Consider the following 17263-nt stretch of genomic DNA (forward strand, 5'->3'; position numbering starts at 1 on the left):
ACCTAGACTTCCCTCTGCCCCTGAAAGAGACAGAACTAGCCCTCAACGCTCAGAACAGGAGGCAGATCTCAGAGAGAGCAGCAATCGGGATGCTTTTATTTCCTCCTGGACCTGGAAGGCTGAGAGCAGAGTGCAGATGAAGGCACGGGGGCGCCCGGGCCTGTTCCGGCCTAGAGTTTGGCTGCCAGGGTGGTGACTCTGAGCAGGTGTGCCAGAGTGTGTACAGTGACCCTCCCGGAACCAAGAGAATGGCCCTTAGGGTGTGGAAGCAACATAAGGATTGGGTTTGGCACAGGTGCATAAGAGATGTTATGGAGTGGATATGGGATGGCTGTGTCAGGGATGGGGTGACCCTCAGGGCAGGGTGTGATAGAGAGTCTCAGAGCCATGGGTAACTCGGGGCATGGCACGTTGGGGCATGTTGGGCCCTGGCCGTTGACTGAGAAGCCGAGTGCCAAGGGCTGGGGGAACCAAAAGACCTGCGGGTCAGCAGGATCCATGAAGATGAGACTGCAGCCTGGCTCAGCCCTGGGAGAGACGGAGGAATCCGAGGTGACTCCCATAGCAAGGCTATGAGGGGGCAAGTCTGGGGTTCCCGTTCAGGAATACATCGTCAGCTGCAGCCACTGGAGAGAGGAAGGCACAGAGTGAGAACAGGGAACCAAAGAACAGCAGACACCTTTCTCTGCTCTCCCCAAAAGGTTGCTGGCAAAATGGGAGGGAGGGTACAAGGAGCTGAGGGGAGAGTCCCCTGCTGGGCACCCACATCCCAGAACGGGAGTTCTTACCTCCTGGATGTTCACCTGAATTTGTCCAGTGCCATCCTTGTCAAGAGATTTGAAGGCCCCTAGAGAAGTAAAGGATTGGGGGATTTGGCTTTTAGGATAAAAATATACTAGGGGCACCTGGCTGGCTTGGTCTGTAGGGCATATGGATCTCAGTATTGTAAGTTTGAGCCCCATGTCAGGTGTGGAAATTACTTAAAAATAAAATCTAAAAAAAAAAAAAAAGATAAAAATATACTAATATACGGTATGATGATAGTAACGGCTAGCACTTGGGCCACCTGTCATGTTCAGCTGGTATAGCATGCGACTCTTGATCTCCAGGTCATGCATGAGTTCAAGCCCCACATTACATACAAAGTTTACTTAATTTAATTAAAAAATATATGTACATGGTAAAATAGGGGCAGCTGGGTGGCTCAACAGGTTAAGCATCTACCTTTGGCTCAGGTTGTGATCCCAGGGTCCTGGGATCAAGCCCCACATTGGGCTCCCCGCTCAGCAGAGAGCCTGCTTCTCCCTCTCCCCGCCCGCTCCCTCTCTCCCTCTCTCGAATAAGTAAAATCTTTTAAAAAATAATAAAATAATGGCTAGCACTTTATTGAGTTCTTACTCTGTGCCAAGCACTGTATAAATTACTTTTCCAGGAATTATTAACCCATGTAATCGAATTCTGTGAGGTAAGTGTCATTGTAAAACAAGGCACAGAGAAGTGAAGTGATGTGCCCCAGGAATATCAGGATTGAGCCCTTGAGCCCCCCCCCCCCAGTAATGGCCTCCTTATACTCCCCTGTGCCACACCTCTGCCCAAGCCCCAGCCTCCCACAGACCTCTCAGGGCCAAGTCCTCTAGCTCCAGCCCAAACAGGCTACTGGAAGGAAGCTCTGCAGGCTGCACTTTCTGCTCCCAGTCTGGTGTAGTCCCCACTCCTGTCCTGAACCCTGCCTCCGCGTTCCCCACCCAAAGCCAAACCTAGGCAAACCGAGGTCTACACTGTCTTTGCTCCTTCACTAACAACTTGGTTACCACCCTCAGGTGTCTATGCACATGGTGTCCTGGACACTGCACTCTGTGCAGTTCCTGTTGGCCCCCTTGCTGGTGAATCCAGTGGCCATTTCTTGGGCCTTCTCATAGTGACTCTGGGAATCATCTGCCCTTATTGTCCATTCCCCTTTCCCCTCATGTCCCTGACATACCTGCCCCTTTTTCTCTACCCATGGTTTAAATGCTTTGTCCTCTGAGACATCTTCCTAAAGCCAAACCTGACCCCGTCCCTCCTCTGCCTAGAACCTGCTATGGTTCTCCATTGCCCCCAGGAATGGTCTGAGCACCCCTGAACATGACACTCACAGCCTCGCATGGCCTGACTGTGCCCATTGCTCCTGCTTCCTTTTCTTCAGTTCTCTCAGATCCAAGTTCAAATTCTGACTTTGCAACTTCCTAGCTGAGTGGCTGGGAGCAAACAGTTTTGCTTCCTTGAATCCTAGGTTCCTCCTCCAGAAAATGGGGACAATAATTCCCACTTCTCAGTAGTCTTAGGATTCAGTGCATTCATGTCCAGCCCCTACCAACCCCTCCCAGCCTCTACACCCCCCACCCGTCTCCAGCATTCATAATGGAGTTCAACAAAAAAACACCAGAAGCACCACCTTCTCTTTCCCTTCACTCGGGCTGTTCCCACATCAATACTTGTCCTAGCTCTCTCCTTGGGTCACGCCTCCTCATCCCTCGATTCACACCTGTCCTTCTCCCGGAAGCCCTTCTGGACCCTTTAGTCTGCATCAGGTGCCTCCTAAGTTCAGACAGCTCACTGGGCTTTCCCATTCATAAATCGAAACCCACTCAGAGCTGAGCTTCTCCTCCCAGGCCTGATCATAGCCCTGAGCTTCCCGTATCCATTCTGAGCGGTCACTGGTGATTTGCTTCTCCTCCAATGGACTGTGAGTGATGTGAGGGCAGGCAAGAACCGGGGCTGTTGATGTCCCTGAAGTTGCTTGCCTCAGGGTGAGGCTCAGAGGAGACCCTGGCCAGAGGTGGAACAAATCCCCGCCCAGGAAGAGACCTGGGGTGTCACTCACGGAACATCGCATCCAGCCTGACCAGGCAGCTGATGAAGTTGTCAAAATCCATGTTCCCTCCTTCATCCGAGTAGCGTCGGATGATCATGTTGTAGAGATGTTCATTCAGGTGGAACCCTGGGAATGGTTTCCTTTTCTCAGGTGTTGGCGCCACAAGGCCAGACCCACTCCCACCCCTAGGATTCAGGCTCAGACCAGCTCACGGTGGGGGGATGGGATGGGGCTGCCTTACCAATCCCACCCCCGTCAGACCATTTTGCTGCCAGCCATACCTGCTGCCTCAAAGGCCCCTGGGAGTTCACTGCTGCAGATGGTACCTGAACGGTCAACGTCAAACTGTTTGTAGATGGCCTATGGGGACAGGGAGGGAAGGATTCAACTGAACATCGCGGGGAGTGGCGTCTTCTTGGCTTGAGGGGCTTTGAGTTTGAGGTCGCCACACACCTGCCACTTTTTAATGTTGTTCCATAAGTACTTGAATTCTTGGAAGCCCAATTTGCCGGTGGTGTCACTCTGGTGGAAGGGTGTTAAGAATAGCGTGATGACTGTACCCAGGCGCACACACTCTACGCACCGTGATCATGACCGAGCAGGGGAACCTGGGCTAAAACCCCAGCTCCTATCCCACCTGTCAGGTCACGCTGGATACAGTTTGACTTTTATTTTTTTTTAAAGATTTTATTTATTTATCAGAGAGAGAGAGGGGAGAGAGCGAGCACAGGCAGACAGAATGGCAGGCAGAGGCAGAGGGAGAAGCAGGCTCCCTGCTGAGCAAGGAGCCCGATGTGGGACTCGATTCCAGGGCGCTGGGATCATGACCTGAGCCGAAGGCAGCTGCTTCACCAACTGAGCCACCCAGGCATCCCTGACTTTTCTTTTTATCCATAGAGAGTTTAGTTCCTATTTCATTTTGGGGGCTCCTGACTGGCCCAGTTGGAATTGCATGTGACTCTTGATCTCAGGGTCATGAGCTTGAGCCCCATATTGGGTATAGAGACTACTATATAAATATTTTATTTTTCAGTAAAATAAAATTAAAAATAAGTTAATAAGCATAACCATAATCATGGGGAATTACATTGAGCTTCTCTATAAATTCCTCACTTGAAAATAGTAACTAGCTCATTTACCAAATTCTTTTTAAAGTTCCAGCATTTTTGTTTTTATGCATTATGTTATTTTTTTTTAAGATTTTATTTATTTGACAGACAGAGATCACAAGTAGGCAGAGAGTCAGGCAGAAAAAGAGGAAGGAAAGCAGGCTCCCTGCTGAGCAGAGCCCCCAATGTGGGGCTCCATCCCAGGACCCTGAGATCATGACCTGAGCTGAAGGCAGAAGCTTTAACCCACTGAGTCACCCAGGCACCCCTATCCATGATTTTAAAAGATTTAATTTGAGGGGGCACCTGGGTGGCTCAGTGGATGGAGACTGCCTTCAGCTCAGGTCATGATCTTAGAGTCCTGGGATCGAGCCCCGCCCGCGTCAGGCTCTCAGCTCAGCGGGGAGCCTGCTTCCCTCTCTCTGCCTGCTGCTGTCTACTTGTGAACTAACTCTCTCTCTGTCAAATAAATAAATAAACAAATCTTTAAAAAAATTTTTTACTTGAGAGAGGGAGAGAGAGAGGGAGCAGGGGGAGGAGCAGAGGAAGAGGGAGCAGCAGACTCCCTGCTGAGCAGGGAGCCCAATGCCACTACTGTGGGGCTCTATCCTGGGACTCCAGGATCATGACCTGAGCCAAAGACAGAAGCTTTAACTAACTAAGCCACCCAGGTGTCCCATCATTTAAAAAATTCTTTTTTTCCCTTAATTTTTACTTATTTATTTGAGAGGGAGAGAACAGGACAGACATACAGACATACATGAGCCGAGGGGAAGAGGGAGCAGCAGACTCCCCGCTGAGCAGGGAGCCCAATGTGAGACTTGATTCCAGGATCCTAAGATCATGAACTGGGCCAAAAGCAGTCGATTCACCGACTGAGCCATCTAGGCACCCCTATAAAATTCTTAATAGCAATTCAATTTCATGAATGTCAGGACATGTGAGAAACAAGGATATCTAGAAAATCAGGCGAGGACAGTATATACCTGCTGGGTTGTGATACAAGCAGAATGACACAAAGCCTTTAGCTCAGGGGTTAATGTTTCATAAACTCTCAATAATAATGATGGCCAAGACTTATCAAGTTACCTAGTACATGTCAGGTAGTGCTAAGCTTCTTAGGAACGTCACTTTTCTCACTGAATCCTTAAAACACCAGCCTCACCAGTATTATTTCCCAGTGACAGAGAAGAAACCGATTCAGAGATGAAAATCTACCTAGGATCATAGCAGCAACTAGTGCATACAGACCACTTACTGTGCTATGCACTGCGCTAAACCCTTCGCATATGGCTCCAATTCAGTTTAACCCTTATCACTCTTTTCATTTTATAGACCAGGAAATTGAGGCAAGAGGCTCAAAGACCTTGCTAAGCAGCATAGCCAAGCTCGTAGAACTCAGTGCGACATGTGTGATCACATGACAATACACGGGTGTCTACATTTTCCCTATGTGCGAAGCATGCATGTATTCAAGATAAGCTGATGATTAGCCCATGTGCAAATATGCATGTGTGTTCCTGTGAACATACCTTCACGTATCTTCACCTACATGGTGTGCCCTTGTATATATGTGCATTATATGGCCACACCTACAGCAGTTATAAGGTTGGGTTCTTGGGACGCCTGGCTGGCTCAGTCAGTAGAGCATGCGACTCTTTATCTCTGGGTCATCAGTTCAAGCCCATGTTGGGTAGCACTTACTTAAAAAAAAAGAAAGAAAATAAGCTTAGGCTCTCAAGCCTAAAAGACCTGAATCCAAATTCTTATCCTGCCACTTCCTCTTTTTGTATACCTTTAGACAAATGATTGCCTCTCTCTGAGTCTCAGTTTTATCACCTACAAAATGGACTATAACAATTCTGCTGGTTTGGGACGCCTGGGTGGCTCAGAGGGTTAAGCATCTGCCTTCGGTGCAGGTCATGATCCTAGGGTCCTGGGATTGAGTCCCACATCAGGCTCCTTGCTTGCCAAGGAGACTACTTCTCCCTATCCCTGCCCCCTACTTGTGCTCTCTCTCTGATGAATAAATAAAATCTTCAAAAAAAAAAAAATCTGCCTGTTTAACATGATGTCTGTGAAGTGCCAGCTGTGACAGCTGATGTTTATTGCCACAAGCCTTGGGTGTGTGTTCTGATATATGCATGTCCACTTTTGTGGGTACGCAAGCTATATCCTGGCTGTCCCACGCGTGCTCTCACAAAACTCCTTCTTCACCCAGGGCTCCAGTCAGACTGCCCCAAAGGATACATCCATCACGGCCACCATGCTGCGACACGTGTCAATGCCAAAGCCATCAGTTTTCAGATCAGGGTCTGTGGGAGACAGGTTGAAAGTCAGAGGTCAGAGGTCACAGCTACCCCAGCGCCCATGACTCTAAGCCCACCCTATGTGTTGAGCCCAATGACTCACGTCGGGTTACGACCTTGTTGAGAATGTTCATGAGTTCTGTGGCGCTGACCTCCATGTCCTGTGAAGAAAAGTCAGGGATGGGAAGAGTGTCACAAGGGAGAGTGGGGATTCTTTGGGGGTTGCCACTGCTGAGTGTATGTGCAAGGGCAGCCCACAGGAAGGCAAGGAAGAGTTAGGACAAGGATGGGGGCCCAGGATTACTTACATCTCCAGCCAGCTGGGCAAAGAGCCTCCGGAACTGACGGACCTCCTCACTCTCATTGGCTTCAATGTTGGAGTAATGGGTACGTGGAGGCTACAGAGGGAGAAGATCTCAGGGTAAGTGGAGGAGGGGTGTCCTGGCCAGGACAGCACTAGGTGGGAAAGTCAGAGAGGACTAGGTGGCTGGGTGATCAAAGGAATGAGAGATGGTCCAGGGAACATGACTAAGTTTGGGGACATGGCAAGGGAGAGACTTAATGAGAGGAATTTCTTAAGAGGGACAAAGGGACAATGATGGGTGCTAGAAAAGGCCTTGGAGTGAGAAGCAGGGTCTCTGATTATTGAGGATAGCTTACCGGAGGCTCCGGGTTGTACTGTGCAGCTGCCTCACTGAGGGGAGACAAGTAAGGGAGTAGTTAGCACCAGTGGGCTGGCCTCCAAAGACAGCAACAGCCCTTGAAACCCAACGGTACAAACCCCAGCCCACCACCTCCCTACCTCTCCCTCTGCTTGACTTATCTGTCCTTGTCCTCACCTGTCCCTATCTTTGCTGCCCTGGTTACACCTGGCAGGAAACTCAGAGCCCTGCCCCCACAGTAGGCCCCACTCCGGCCAGGGCACACTTGCCCAATGGCAGATTCCTCAACAGATTCAGCCCCTTTGACAGCTCGCTTCAAAGAAGCTCTGACCCAGCTTCCTGAGGCTCCACTCTCCTCAGAATCCCTCTGTCCAGGAATGTACTCCATCCTATGGGTTTCTAAAAGTCTGTGTCTTCCCAACATCCCACCCCAGTTCCATGAGTTCCCACCCCTTTGAAGGGGGGCCATGGTAAATTGGGCCCCTAACGACATCTACAAGGTCCACATCTACCAGGTCGTATTTCCATTTTAACCCAGACAGTTCCCAGCCAGACCTAGCCCCTTCAAGATCATTTCCCCTATGCCATTAGACCTTGGCCTCTTCTGGGTCCACCCCCTCAATGACCAACTTCGACCGCCACGCGGCCGTGCCCATAAGCCAAGTCTTGCCCCCATGAAGAGACCCCAAGCCTCATTAGCTCCGCCCCCTAACGTTCGTCTCCCGGGTAGCAGGAAGCAGGCCTCGCCCAGCCCCATTAAGTTCCACCTCTCCCAGCCGCGCCCCATCAGATCTTTCCCTCAACAGTCAGACTCCGCCCATGTCAAGCCCCGCCTCCTGAGCGGCCATTAGCCTCCTTAAGGTCCGCCCCCTCGAAGCAGATCCCGCAGCCCAGGCCCAGCCCAGCCTAATTAAGACTGCAGGTGTCGCCAGGTTACCTCAATCTAAATTGGTGGGACATGCTCCTCCGCCAGGCCCCTCCCCTCTTCGGCCCCGCCTTACCTGATGGCACTAATGACCCCGCCCAGAATGCGCATGGCAGTTCCGCCACCGCCTCCTCCGACGCCGCCGCCGCCGCCGCCGCCACCGCCTCCTCCACCACCTCCGGCTCCGCTGATCAGACCTCCGATCACGTTCCCCAGGCCCCCGCCCAGGCCCCCGCCTCCTCCGCCACCGCCTCCCTTCAAGAACGAGTTAACCAGGAACATGGCTGCAAATTAAGATTCCTAAGGGGGGGAAAAAAGGGGTCACAAGTCCGCATCGCCACTGAACTCGCTCCCTCCACGCAAAATACGCATTTCTGGCAGCTGGACTTGGGGGAGTAATATGAGGCCTCCGGGCGGGGACCTATTCTCCGGCTGGAGCTTGAAAGTCCATTTGGAATGGGGTCGGGGCTTCTGGAGGAGGATACTTCTAGGATGGGTGGGAAAGGGACGGAGGCTCGGGTTTGAAATCCTCTCTGTGTCCAAAGGATCTCATGGTCTAGCTTAAGTGACCCTGGACTGAGTCTATGCATGGGCATCATAAAGAGTAAGGGTCCCGGTGTGGTGGGGTTCTTAAGATGGGGGGCCCCAAGTTGGTGTAAGGCACCTTTGACGCGTCTGAGCGCTCGAATCTGAGACCGAGCTCCAGAACTGAATTTAGGGGTCGTGGGCGGGTCAGGATAAGAGATTCTCCACCTGGAGGCCTGTGGGGCAGGGTTTAAGAAATCCCAGCTTGAGGGTTTCGTTACTTCCAGCAGCGGGATTACAATGTCACCGTTGATTCTGTAGGTTCGGATCTTAGATAGTGGGTGCCAATCCCAGGGCCCAGGATAACGGGGTTCCCATTATAATTGGGAGAACGGATCTAAGGATCGTGGTTCTGGGGACTCGAACCTGGCAGAAATTTATGGGGTACCTTTCAAATCCATGGGCTCGAATTTTAGATCCCGAGACATAGGGTGGAAGAGTCCCCGGCGCGGGATAACTGGGTGCCAGACAGCCTGGGGCTTCAAATCTGAGGTCATGAGTCTGGGGGACCCCTAGACCAGGACTTAAGGGTTTCGTGGGACACGGGGCCCGCAAGGACCGGGATTACGGACTACAGGGGTAATCCAGATCGGGCGCTCACCGATCCTCCGGTCGGTCGGTCCGTCCGTCCTGCTCCCGAACCTCTGCCCGCGTCCGGCTCCGTAGGGCGGGGCCCGTGACTCAGGCGGCCTAGACTCAGGCACTGCAGAGCGGCCCACCAAGCGTCCGCGGGGTCCTAGAGCCGGCATGAAGTTGCGCCTGCGTGCGCCGGGCCCGCCTCTAGTAACGGGATGCGGCCGCCGCGGCTCCGCCCTGCTCATTTCCTGAACTGTGGGTTTCGGCCCCGCCCAACCTCCAGCGGCTTGAGGTCTTCCCCGGTTCTTTTCAGCTCAGGTGAATGAATCCAGGGAGAGAGGTTCAGTCGCCGCGCCCGAGATCACCCCCTAGTGTTGCAGTGTGGATTCTTCTCCATGCGGCCATGGGTGTGGTTTTCTGTCCGCTGGGAAAGGGACTCCTGGTACGCGGCCCTGTATCCTATTCTTGTTGCGACAAAGCATCTGGAGACCCCGAATTTTGTCTGGCCCACAGCCCGAGGACACGCACCCGCATTTGGGGCAGGGGCTAAGGCTAGACTAGATTTCTCGGGACCCTGCAGTAGCCCGGAAGGCGGCCAAACGGCGGGAAGAACTTTGCCGCTTGCAAAAGTTGCCTGTGCCTCCTCCACCCTCACCTTTTTACCCCGCGTCAGGGTCAAGTGCCGCCTCCTTCTTCCCATCTCTAAAGAGGGGCCTGGGCACAGGAAGGAAGAGTCCCTCTGGCCACTGCCTTGTTTCTGAGACTAGATGTTCCCGAGATCGGGTGGAGGAGTGGGGGGCGGGGAGAATGCAGAAGCTGGCAGGAAAAATGGCGCCTGAAACCTCCTTTGGAGACCTTAGGCTCTCGGCCTCCAACCTCCAAACTTCAGGGCTCCTCAGAGGGAGTTAAATCTGGTTCCCAGGCATTCTGGATGTCTGGCCCATAGAATCTCCCCTGGAGGCTGGCTTAGCTTGAGTCTGAATCCTGGCTCTGCCTTTTAATAACTGGGATCCCTTGGGCGCTGAGGAAGGCTGTTTTTTGGTTTTGTTTTGTTAACAAGGATTTATTAATCCGTAAAATGAGAACAAGGGTTCCCCTTCCCCTTCAGAATTAAGTGGTAAATGCTTAGTAAAGAGGAATCATTTCCATGTGCCTGTACCCATGCTGTTTCCTCCTGCAGCCCACCAGGATTCCTCAGGTGGTTGACTAACTCCCCCTTAGATAATACTGACAAAAGTAACTGCCAAGCACGCTCCTGAGCACTTTACATATAACCTCATATGCCCTTATAACAGTCCTATGGAATGGATGTATGCACTATTTCCATTTTAGAAATAAACTGACTCTGAGGGTGAACTCCCTAGCCTATAACCTTAACCACTAATGCATTGACCCTTCAATAATATAATTAATTTGGGGGGCACCTGGCTAGCTGAGTTGGAAGATATGAGACTCTTGATCTTGGGGTCATGAGTTTGAGCCCCACCTTGGGTGTAGAGATTACTAAAAACAGTGAACTTTAAAAAATACTATAATTAATACGATAATAGCTTAGACAACAAGATCACAAGAGACAAAACTACAGTAGCAGCCAGGCCAAGAATCACTACACAAGCCTTGGCTATGAGGCAGGAACTTACAGGAGAGAAAATGGAGGCCGGGTCACTTGCCTGAGGTCACAGAGGATGGCGGAACCAGGTGTGAACCTGGGCATGGCTGATGCCAAAACTTGGTGATGACTAATCCACATTCCCTTCTCACCACACCCTTCCCTGCCACACTGGAAAGCTTCCGCTGTCTGCCCTTTCTAGGGCTCACTTGCTGCCAGGCCTTTGTGCGGGCTGTGCCCTCAACTTGGAACACTCCTGACTTTTTTACCTGGTGATGTAGGTACTCAGGCTTTCGTGTCAGCTCAGGAGTCACCTCTTCTAGGAAGCTCTCCCTGTCTCCACCCCAACCCGAGACTGGGTGAGGCTTGCAGCTTCTTGCTTATAACTTATACTCTCTCAGAATACACACTGCCATCTTGTGCCACTCACTGTCCCCTGTCACTGAGATCAGTCTCCCCGACCTCCTAACACTGGCCAGTATCAAGCCTCAGGCCTTACGGTATCCATAGAGGATGCCATAGAAGATCTCCCCCACATAAAGTGGTTTAAAGTCCATTTCTAGGCTGTTAATATCCAGATTTCCATCTTCCACCGGGACATTTCCAAGCAGTTCTACAAACTGCATTCTACTCACCTTCTTCATGGGGGTCTTAGAAGTGTCTCAAACTTCATACATCCTAAACTGAGCTTCTGACTTCCTTCCAAACCTGCTCCCTCCCCGCATTCCCCATCTAGGTTGATGGCACCTCTGTCCTTCCAGAGACCGAGACCAGAGAGCCCAGAATCATCCCTGACCATTCTTCCACACCTATTCCAACCTGACAGGAAACCTTGTTGACTCCACCAGCACTGGCCCAGCCTCCATCCGTCCTCCTGGTCCTGGACACCACAGCAGCTCCTCCCTGGGCTTCCTGCTCCCCTGCCTGCCCTCATGGTCTGCTCCCCACCCGCAGTCAGAGGGAGCCTGCGATACCCCCAGTCAAGTCAGGACCCTCCCCTGGCTGTACCTCTGTCCTTGTAAGAGTCAAAAGTCCTTCCCATGGGGCTCCTGGGTGGCTCAGTGGGTTAAAGCCTCAGCCTTCAGCTGAGGTCATGTTCCCATGTCCTGGGATCAAGCTCTGAATCGGGCTCTTTCCTCGGCGGGAAGCCTGCTTCCTCTTCTCTCTCTCTGCCTGCTTCTCTGCCTACGTGTGATCTCTGTCTGTCCAATAAAATTTTTTTTTTAAATCTTAAAAAAAAAGTCCTTACCATGGTCACCAAGCTCATAATCTGTCCTGTCACCTGTCTGAAAGTGACAGGTGACACTTCCCCTTAAGAAAGTGAGAAGAGGGGCACCTGGGTGGCTCAGTGGGCTAAAGCCTCTGCCTTCGGCTCAGGTCATGATCCCAGAGTCCTGGGATCGAGCCCCACATCGGGCTGTCTGCTCCGCGGGGAGCCCACTTCCTCTTATCTCTCTCTCTGCCTGCCTCTCTGCCTGCTTGTGATCTCCGTCTGTCAAATAAATAAATAAAATCTTAAAAAAAAAAAAAAAGAAAGAAAGTGAGAAGAAACCCTACTGGATGTTCCCAGCTGAACACAGACAAGGAGGCTCTGGGGATGCAACAATATCCAAACAGCCCATCTCCAGGTGCCCCTGAAAGCTGCTGCCCCACTACCCAGGCCTTCCGTAGCCACACCTTAGTGCCTCACCTCTTAGTGCCTCAAGTCTGCCCATCTAGTGGTCTCCGGAAGATCCTTTCAGATCTCTGATTTCACCCCCACACTCCCCACCCCAATCCCACACTGCCTTTATGATTTATCACCTGTACCATAGTGTATACTTATTTATCCAGTTCCTTGTTTTCCTCCCCCACTAGAATATGAGCTCCTCAAGGGATTGCTGTCTGTCTTGTGCACTGCTATGTAGCTACTTCCTAGAACAGTGCCTGGCATATCTTAGGTACTCTGTGAATATTAGTTGAACGAAGGAAAGGTTTTGTGTGAATTTTCTCATTGAATTTCAGCACCATTGATGAGAGAGTACAGCAAGCATTACCAAAGTCCCCCACCATCTTCTGGATTCCTTTAAACTCCTGCGTGGTTATGTGACTGTTTGGGCCAATAAAATGTGAACAGAAATGTTGGGAGTGTCCCTTTTACTTATTTTTTATTTTGTCTTATTATTTACTTTAAAAAAAAAGATTTTATTTATTTATTTGACAGAGAGAGAAAGATCACAAGTAGACAGGGAGGCAGACAGAGAGGGAGAGGGAAGCAGGCTCCCTGCTGAGCAGAGAGCCTGATGCGGGACTTGATCCCAGGACCCTGAGATCATGACCTGAGCCAAAGGCAGCGGCTTAACCCACTGAGCCACCCAGGCGCCCCTATTATTTACTTTTTAAAAGATTTTATTTTTAAGTAATCTCTGCACCCATTGTGGGGCTCGAACTTCAACCCCAAGATCAAGAGTTGCATGCCACACCAACTGAGCCAGCTGGGTGCCCCTTATTTTATTTTTTTTAAAGTAATCTTTATGCCCAATGTGGAGCTTTGTACTCATGAACCAGAGATCAAGCGTTGTATGCTTGACAGAGTAAGCCAGCCAGTTGCTGGTAAGAGTGTGACTTCTTCTTCTTTTTTTTTTTTTTTTAAGATTTTATTATTTATTTAAGAGAGAACAAGCTGGGGTTGGGGGAGAGGGAGAAGCAGACTCCCCGCTGAGAAGGACCTGGAGATCATGACCTGAACCCAAGGAGGAGGCTTATCTGACTGAGCCAACCAGGTACTCCCACAGCATCACTTTTAAATGTAGCATTTAATTCTTTATTTTTAAGATTTTATTTATATTTGAGAGAGAGAGAGAGTGCGAGAGAGCATGAGAAGGGAGTTCAGATGGAGAAGCAGATTCTCCTTGGGGCTGGGAGCCCGATGTGGGACTCAGTCCCAGGACTCCGGGGACATGACCTGAGCTGAAGGCAGTTGCTTAACCAACTGGGCCGCCCAGGTGCCCCTAAATGTTGCATTTAATAGTGAGTACAAGATGTTCTCTGCTCTCATCCCCTACCTAAGCAGCACTGGGAGCCATGCAAGCACAAAGGTGCCACATGCTGGAAGCTAGCTGGACTGCTGAGCTGTGGCATGGAGGATATCTGCCTGTTAGTATAAGCAAGAAATAAAATTTGAGGAGTTAGTCTACTAAGGTCTAGGGCTCATTTGTTACTGCAGCATAACCTAGCCTACTCTGACTGATGCAGGTAGAAGTTGTTATTATCATGCCAATGAGGAGAGACATGAGATTACTTGTCCAAGATCACGCAGCTGGTAAGTACCTGAGTCAAGATTTGAACTCAGTGAGGGGCTGTCTGAGGAGCTGTCTGGCTCAGTTGGTAGAGAATTTGACTCTTGATTTCCTGAGTTTGAGCCCCATGTTGGGCATAAAGCCTGTTTAAATTTTTAAAAAAGATTTTATTTATTTATTTGAGAGAGAGAGCAGGAGCAGAGGGGAGAGGGAGAAGCAGGCTCCCCGCCAAGCAGGGAGCCTAAGCAGGGCCCAGTCTCAGGACTCTGGGATCATGACCTGTGTTGAATGCAGACACTTAACCAACTGAGCCACCCAACACCCCTAATTTTTTTTTTAAGACTTTTAAAAAGATTTTATTTCCTTATTTGAGAAAAGGAGAGAATGAGCACATGAGCGGGGAGGAGGAAGTTCAGAGGGAGTGGAAGAAGCAGATTCCCAGCTGAGTAGGGAGCCCGGACAACACCAGGTTCCATCCCAGGACTCTGGAATCATGACCTGAGCTGAAGGCAGATACTTAACGTACTGAGCCACCCAGGCGCCTCCATAAAGCTTATTAAAAAAGAAAAGGGGTGCTTGGGTGGCTCAGTGGGTTAAGCCTCTGCCTTCGGCTCAGGTCATGATCTCGGGGTCCTGGGATCGAGCCCTGCTTCAGGCTCTCCACTCAGCAGGGAGCCTGCTTCCTCCTCTCTCTCTCCCTGCCTCTCTGCCTACTTGTGATCTCTCTCTGTGAAATAAATAAATAAAATCTTAAAGAAAAAAAAAGGAAAAAAAAAAGATTTGCATTCAGAAATGCTGGCTCTATAGCTCATGCTTTCAATCCTCTCAATTTGCTGCCTTAACGATGTTCATGCTACAATGCCACCAACTGAAAACTGTTACTAGTCATAACTAACCGAGCTTGATGCCTCCTGAGGTTTTGCTGACCAAGCTGGAACATATTGCAAAGCTACTCACAACTCTTTGCTAAAGGAACCAACATGAGGGAGCGGAGGTTCCAAGAGGGGGTGTCACTTACCTGAGGGGACGGCAGAATCAGGTCTAAAATCAAGCACAGTTGATGCCTAATAGTTATGTGATGACTAATCCAGATGAATGTCCCTCCACTTCACTTTCTTTCTTTTCTTTTCTTTATTCTTTTTTTTTTTTAAATATTTTATATGTATTTGACAGGGAGAGAAAGCACAAGCAGGGAGAGCAGCAGGCAGGGGGAAAAGTAGGCTCCCCACTGAGCAGGGAGCCAGATGCAGGGCTCGATCCCAGTATCCTGGGATTGTGACCTGAGCTGAAGGCAGACACTCAACCAACTGAGCCATCGAGGTGTCCCTCCACTGCCCTTTCTTTAGCAGTGTATTAGGGTTCTCCAGAGAAACAGAATATATAGAGTGAGAGAAAGAAAGAGATTTATTATAAGAAATGGGCACACAATGACAGAAGCTGAGAAGTCCCACATCCTGCTGTCTACAACCTGGAGGCCCACAAAAGCCAGTGGTTTGAGTCCTGGTCCAAGTCTGGAGATCCAAGAACCAGGGCAACTGATGGTATAAGTCGCAGTCTGAGTGCAGAAGACCAATGTTCCAGCACCAAGTTGGGCGGAACTCAAATCATTCCTTCCTCAGCCACTTGGCTCCTCTCAGACCCTCAAAGATTTGCATGATACCTTCTGCACTGGGGAGGACAGTCAGCTTTTTAACCAGTCTACAGATTCACATGATAATCTTTCTTGGAAACACCCTCACAGACACACCCAGAAACAATGTATCCCAGTCAGCTTGACAAAAAAATAATCATCTCAGACTCTCTGCTCAGCAGGGAGCCTGCTTCCCTCTCTCTCTGCCTGCCTACTTGTGATCTCTCTCTGTCAAATAAATAAGTAAAATTAAATTAAAATTTAAAAAAAAAGTAACCATCACCCTTTCCTCACTCCTCTTTCCCAGGCTCCCTTGCTGCCAGGGTCTTGCATAGGCTGTATCTCTGCAGGAACATTTCTCCTACCCTTTTTGCTTTGGAGGTGATTTACTGATTGCTCCTCATCAGGAAGTCTGTCTTTTTTTTTTTTTTTTTTAAGATTTTATTTATTTATTTGACAGAGATCACAAGTAGGCAGAGAGGCAGGCAGAGAGAGAGAGAAGGATGCAGGCTCCCCGCAGAGCAGAGAGCCCGATGTGGGGCTTGATCCCATGATCTGAGCCGAAAGCAGAGGCTTTAACCCACTGAGCCACCCAGCCGCCCCTAGGAAGTCTGTCTTGACCTCCCATCACAGCCTAGAGCAGGTTGCCCGGTCATAGGCTCCTAGGATTCCGGAAACTTCTTCCCCAAGACATCATAACAAATTAAAATCAGTAATGATCAATAATGTCTGTCACCTGGACTGGAATGGGGGGGGCCTTACACTGGTGGGCAGGGCTATCTCAGGAACCACTATGTCCCCAGCATCATGCCGCCCAAGGCTAGACCTGGGACGCAAGGTCAGTAATTCTTAGTTAGCTATTATCTTCTTCGTCATCATCATCCTTTGGGGATTATTTATATAATTCAGACTTCCTCATCAGAATGAAAACCTGTCAATAGAGTATGTGCTTTCATGACTGCACAACAGACCTTTGTCATCCTTCCAAACCATGGTTTAGATGGCTCCCCTCCATAAAGTAATTCCCTCCTGCCTTCTGCTCCAGGATTTTTTTTTTTAAGCCCCCCCCCCCCATTCTGCTGCCTCCTACCGTCTGAGAAACACAGGTCTGAACTAGGTTCTCTGCTCCAGGTTAATCAGGGAACTTGTCTGGCATCCCACAGCCTTCTGGGCTCCTGTATCCCAACCTCATCACTCTGATGCCTGGGAGTTCACTTTATAATGATTCTTATTTTGTCTTCCTGTAGGTGCGCTATATTTCATAATTTAAAATGATTAAAATCTGCTAATGTGGAGCGCCTGGGTGGCTCAGTCATGAGCGTCTGCTCTTTGGCTCAGGTCATGATCTCAGGGTCCCAGGATTGAGGCCCTCATTGGGCTCCCTGCTCAGCGGGAAGCCTGCTTGGCCCTCTCCCACTCCCCCTGCTTGTTTCCTCTCTCCCATTGTCTCTCTCTGTCACATAAATAAAATCTTAAAAAAGAAAAAAAAAAACCTGCTAATGCCTGATGATTGTAGAAAATGTATAAAATATAGCAAGAGAAAAATTAAAAGGAAAAATTCACCCAATTTTCAAAGACAACCTCTATTTAGTTATATTACCTGCTTGTTTTGTTTCCTGGGAATAATTTCATGCATTTCTAATTATATAAAATTTGCATATGCAATTTGCATCCTGCCCATCAACTTGTAAACAACTTGTATTAACCTGGAATGAGCAGCTCTGTT

At 49.8% G+C, this 17263-nt stretch overlaps 1 protein-coding gene across 2 annotated transcripts; it reads right to left on the reverse strand.

The window, feature by feature from the left end:
- Positions 1-68: 68 nt before the first annotated feature.
- CAPNS1 (calpain small subunit 1) lies at positions 69-9207 on the reverse strand. Of its 2 annotated transcripts, XM_004765159.3 has the most exons (11): positions 9046-9207; positions 7936-8159; positions 6933-6966; positions 6581-6670; positions 6376-6433; positions 6214-6278; positions 3308-3376; positions 3136-3214; positions 2864-2980; positions 789-847; positions 69-626 (listed from the first exon to the last, which is right to left on the reverse strand). In XM_004765159.3, exons 2-11 carry the CDS (start codon positions 8139-8141, stop codon positions 600-602), a joined length of 804 nt encoding a protein of 267 aa, XP_004765216.1. In that variant the 5' UTR covers positions 8142-8159; positions 9046-9207; the 3' UTR covers positions 69-599. The 2 variants fall into 2 exon arrangements, with proteins under 2 accessions (XP_004765216.1, XP_044931839.1); XM_045075904.1 differs by lacking the exons at positions 7936-8159; positions 9046-9207 and adding an exon at positions 7528-7552.
- Positions 9208-17263: the final 8056 nt, after the last annotated feature.

This window comes from Mustela putorius, unplaced genomic scaffold (assembly GCF_011764305.1).
Source record: "Mustela putorius furo isolate JIRA1106 unplaced genomic scaffold, ASM1176430v1.1 tig00000174_pilon_pilon_pilon, whole genome shotgun sequence".
NCBI lineage: Eukaryota > Metazoa > Chordata > Mammalia > Carnivora > Mustelidae > Mustela > Mustela putorius.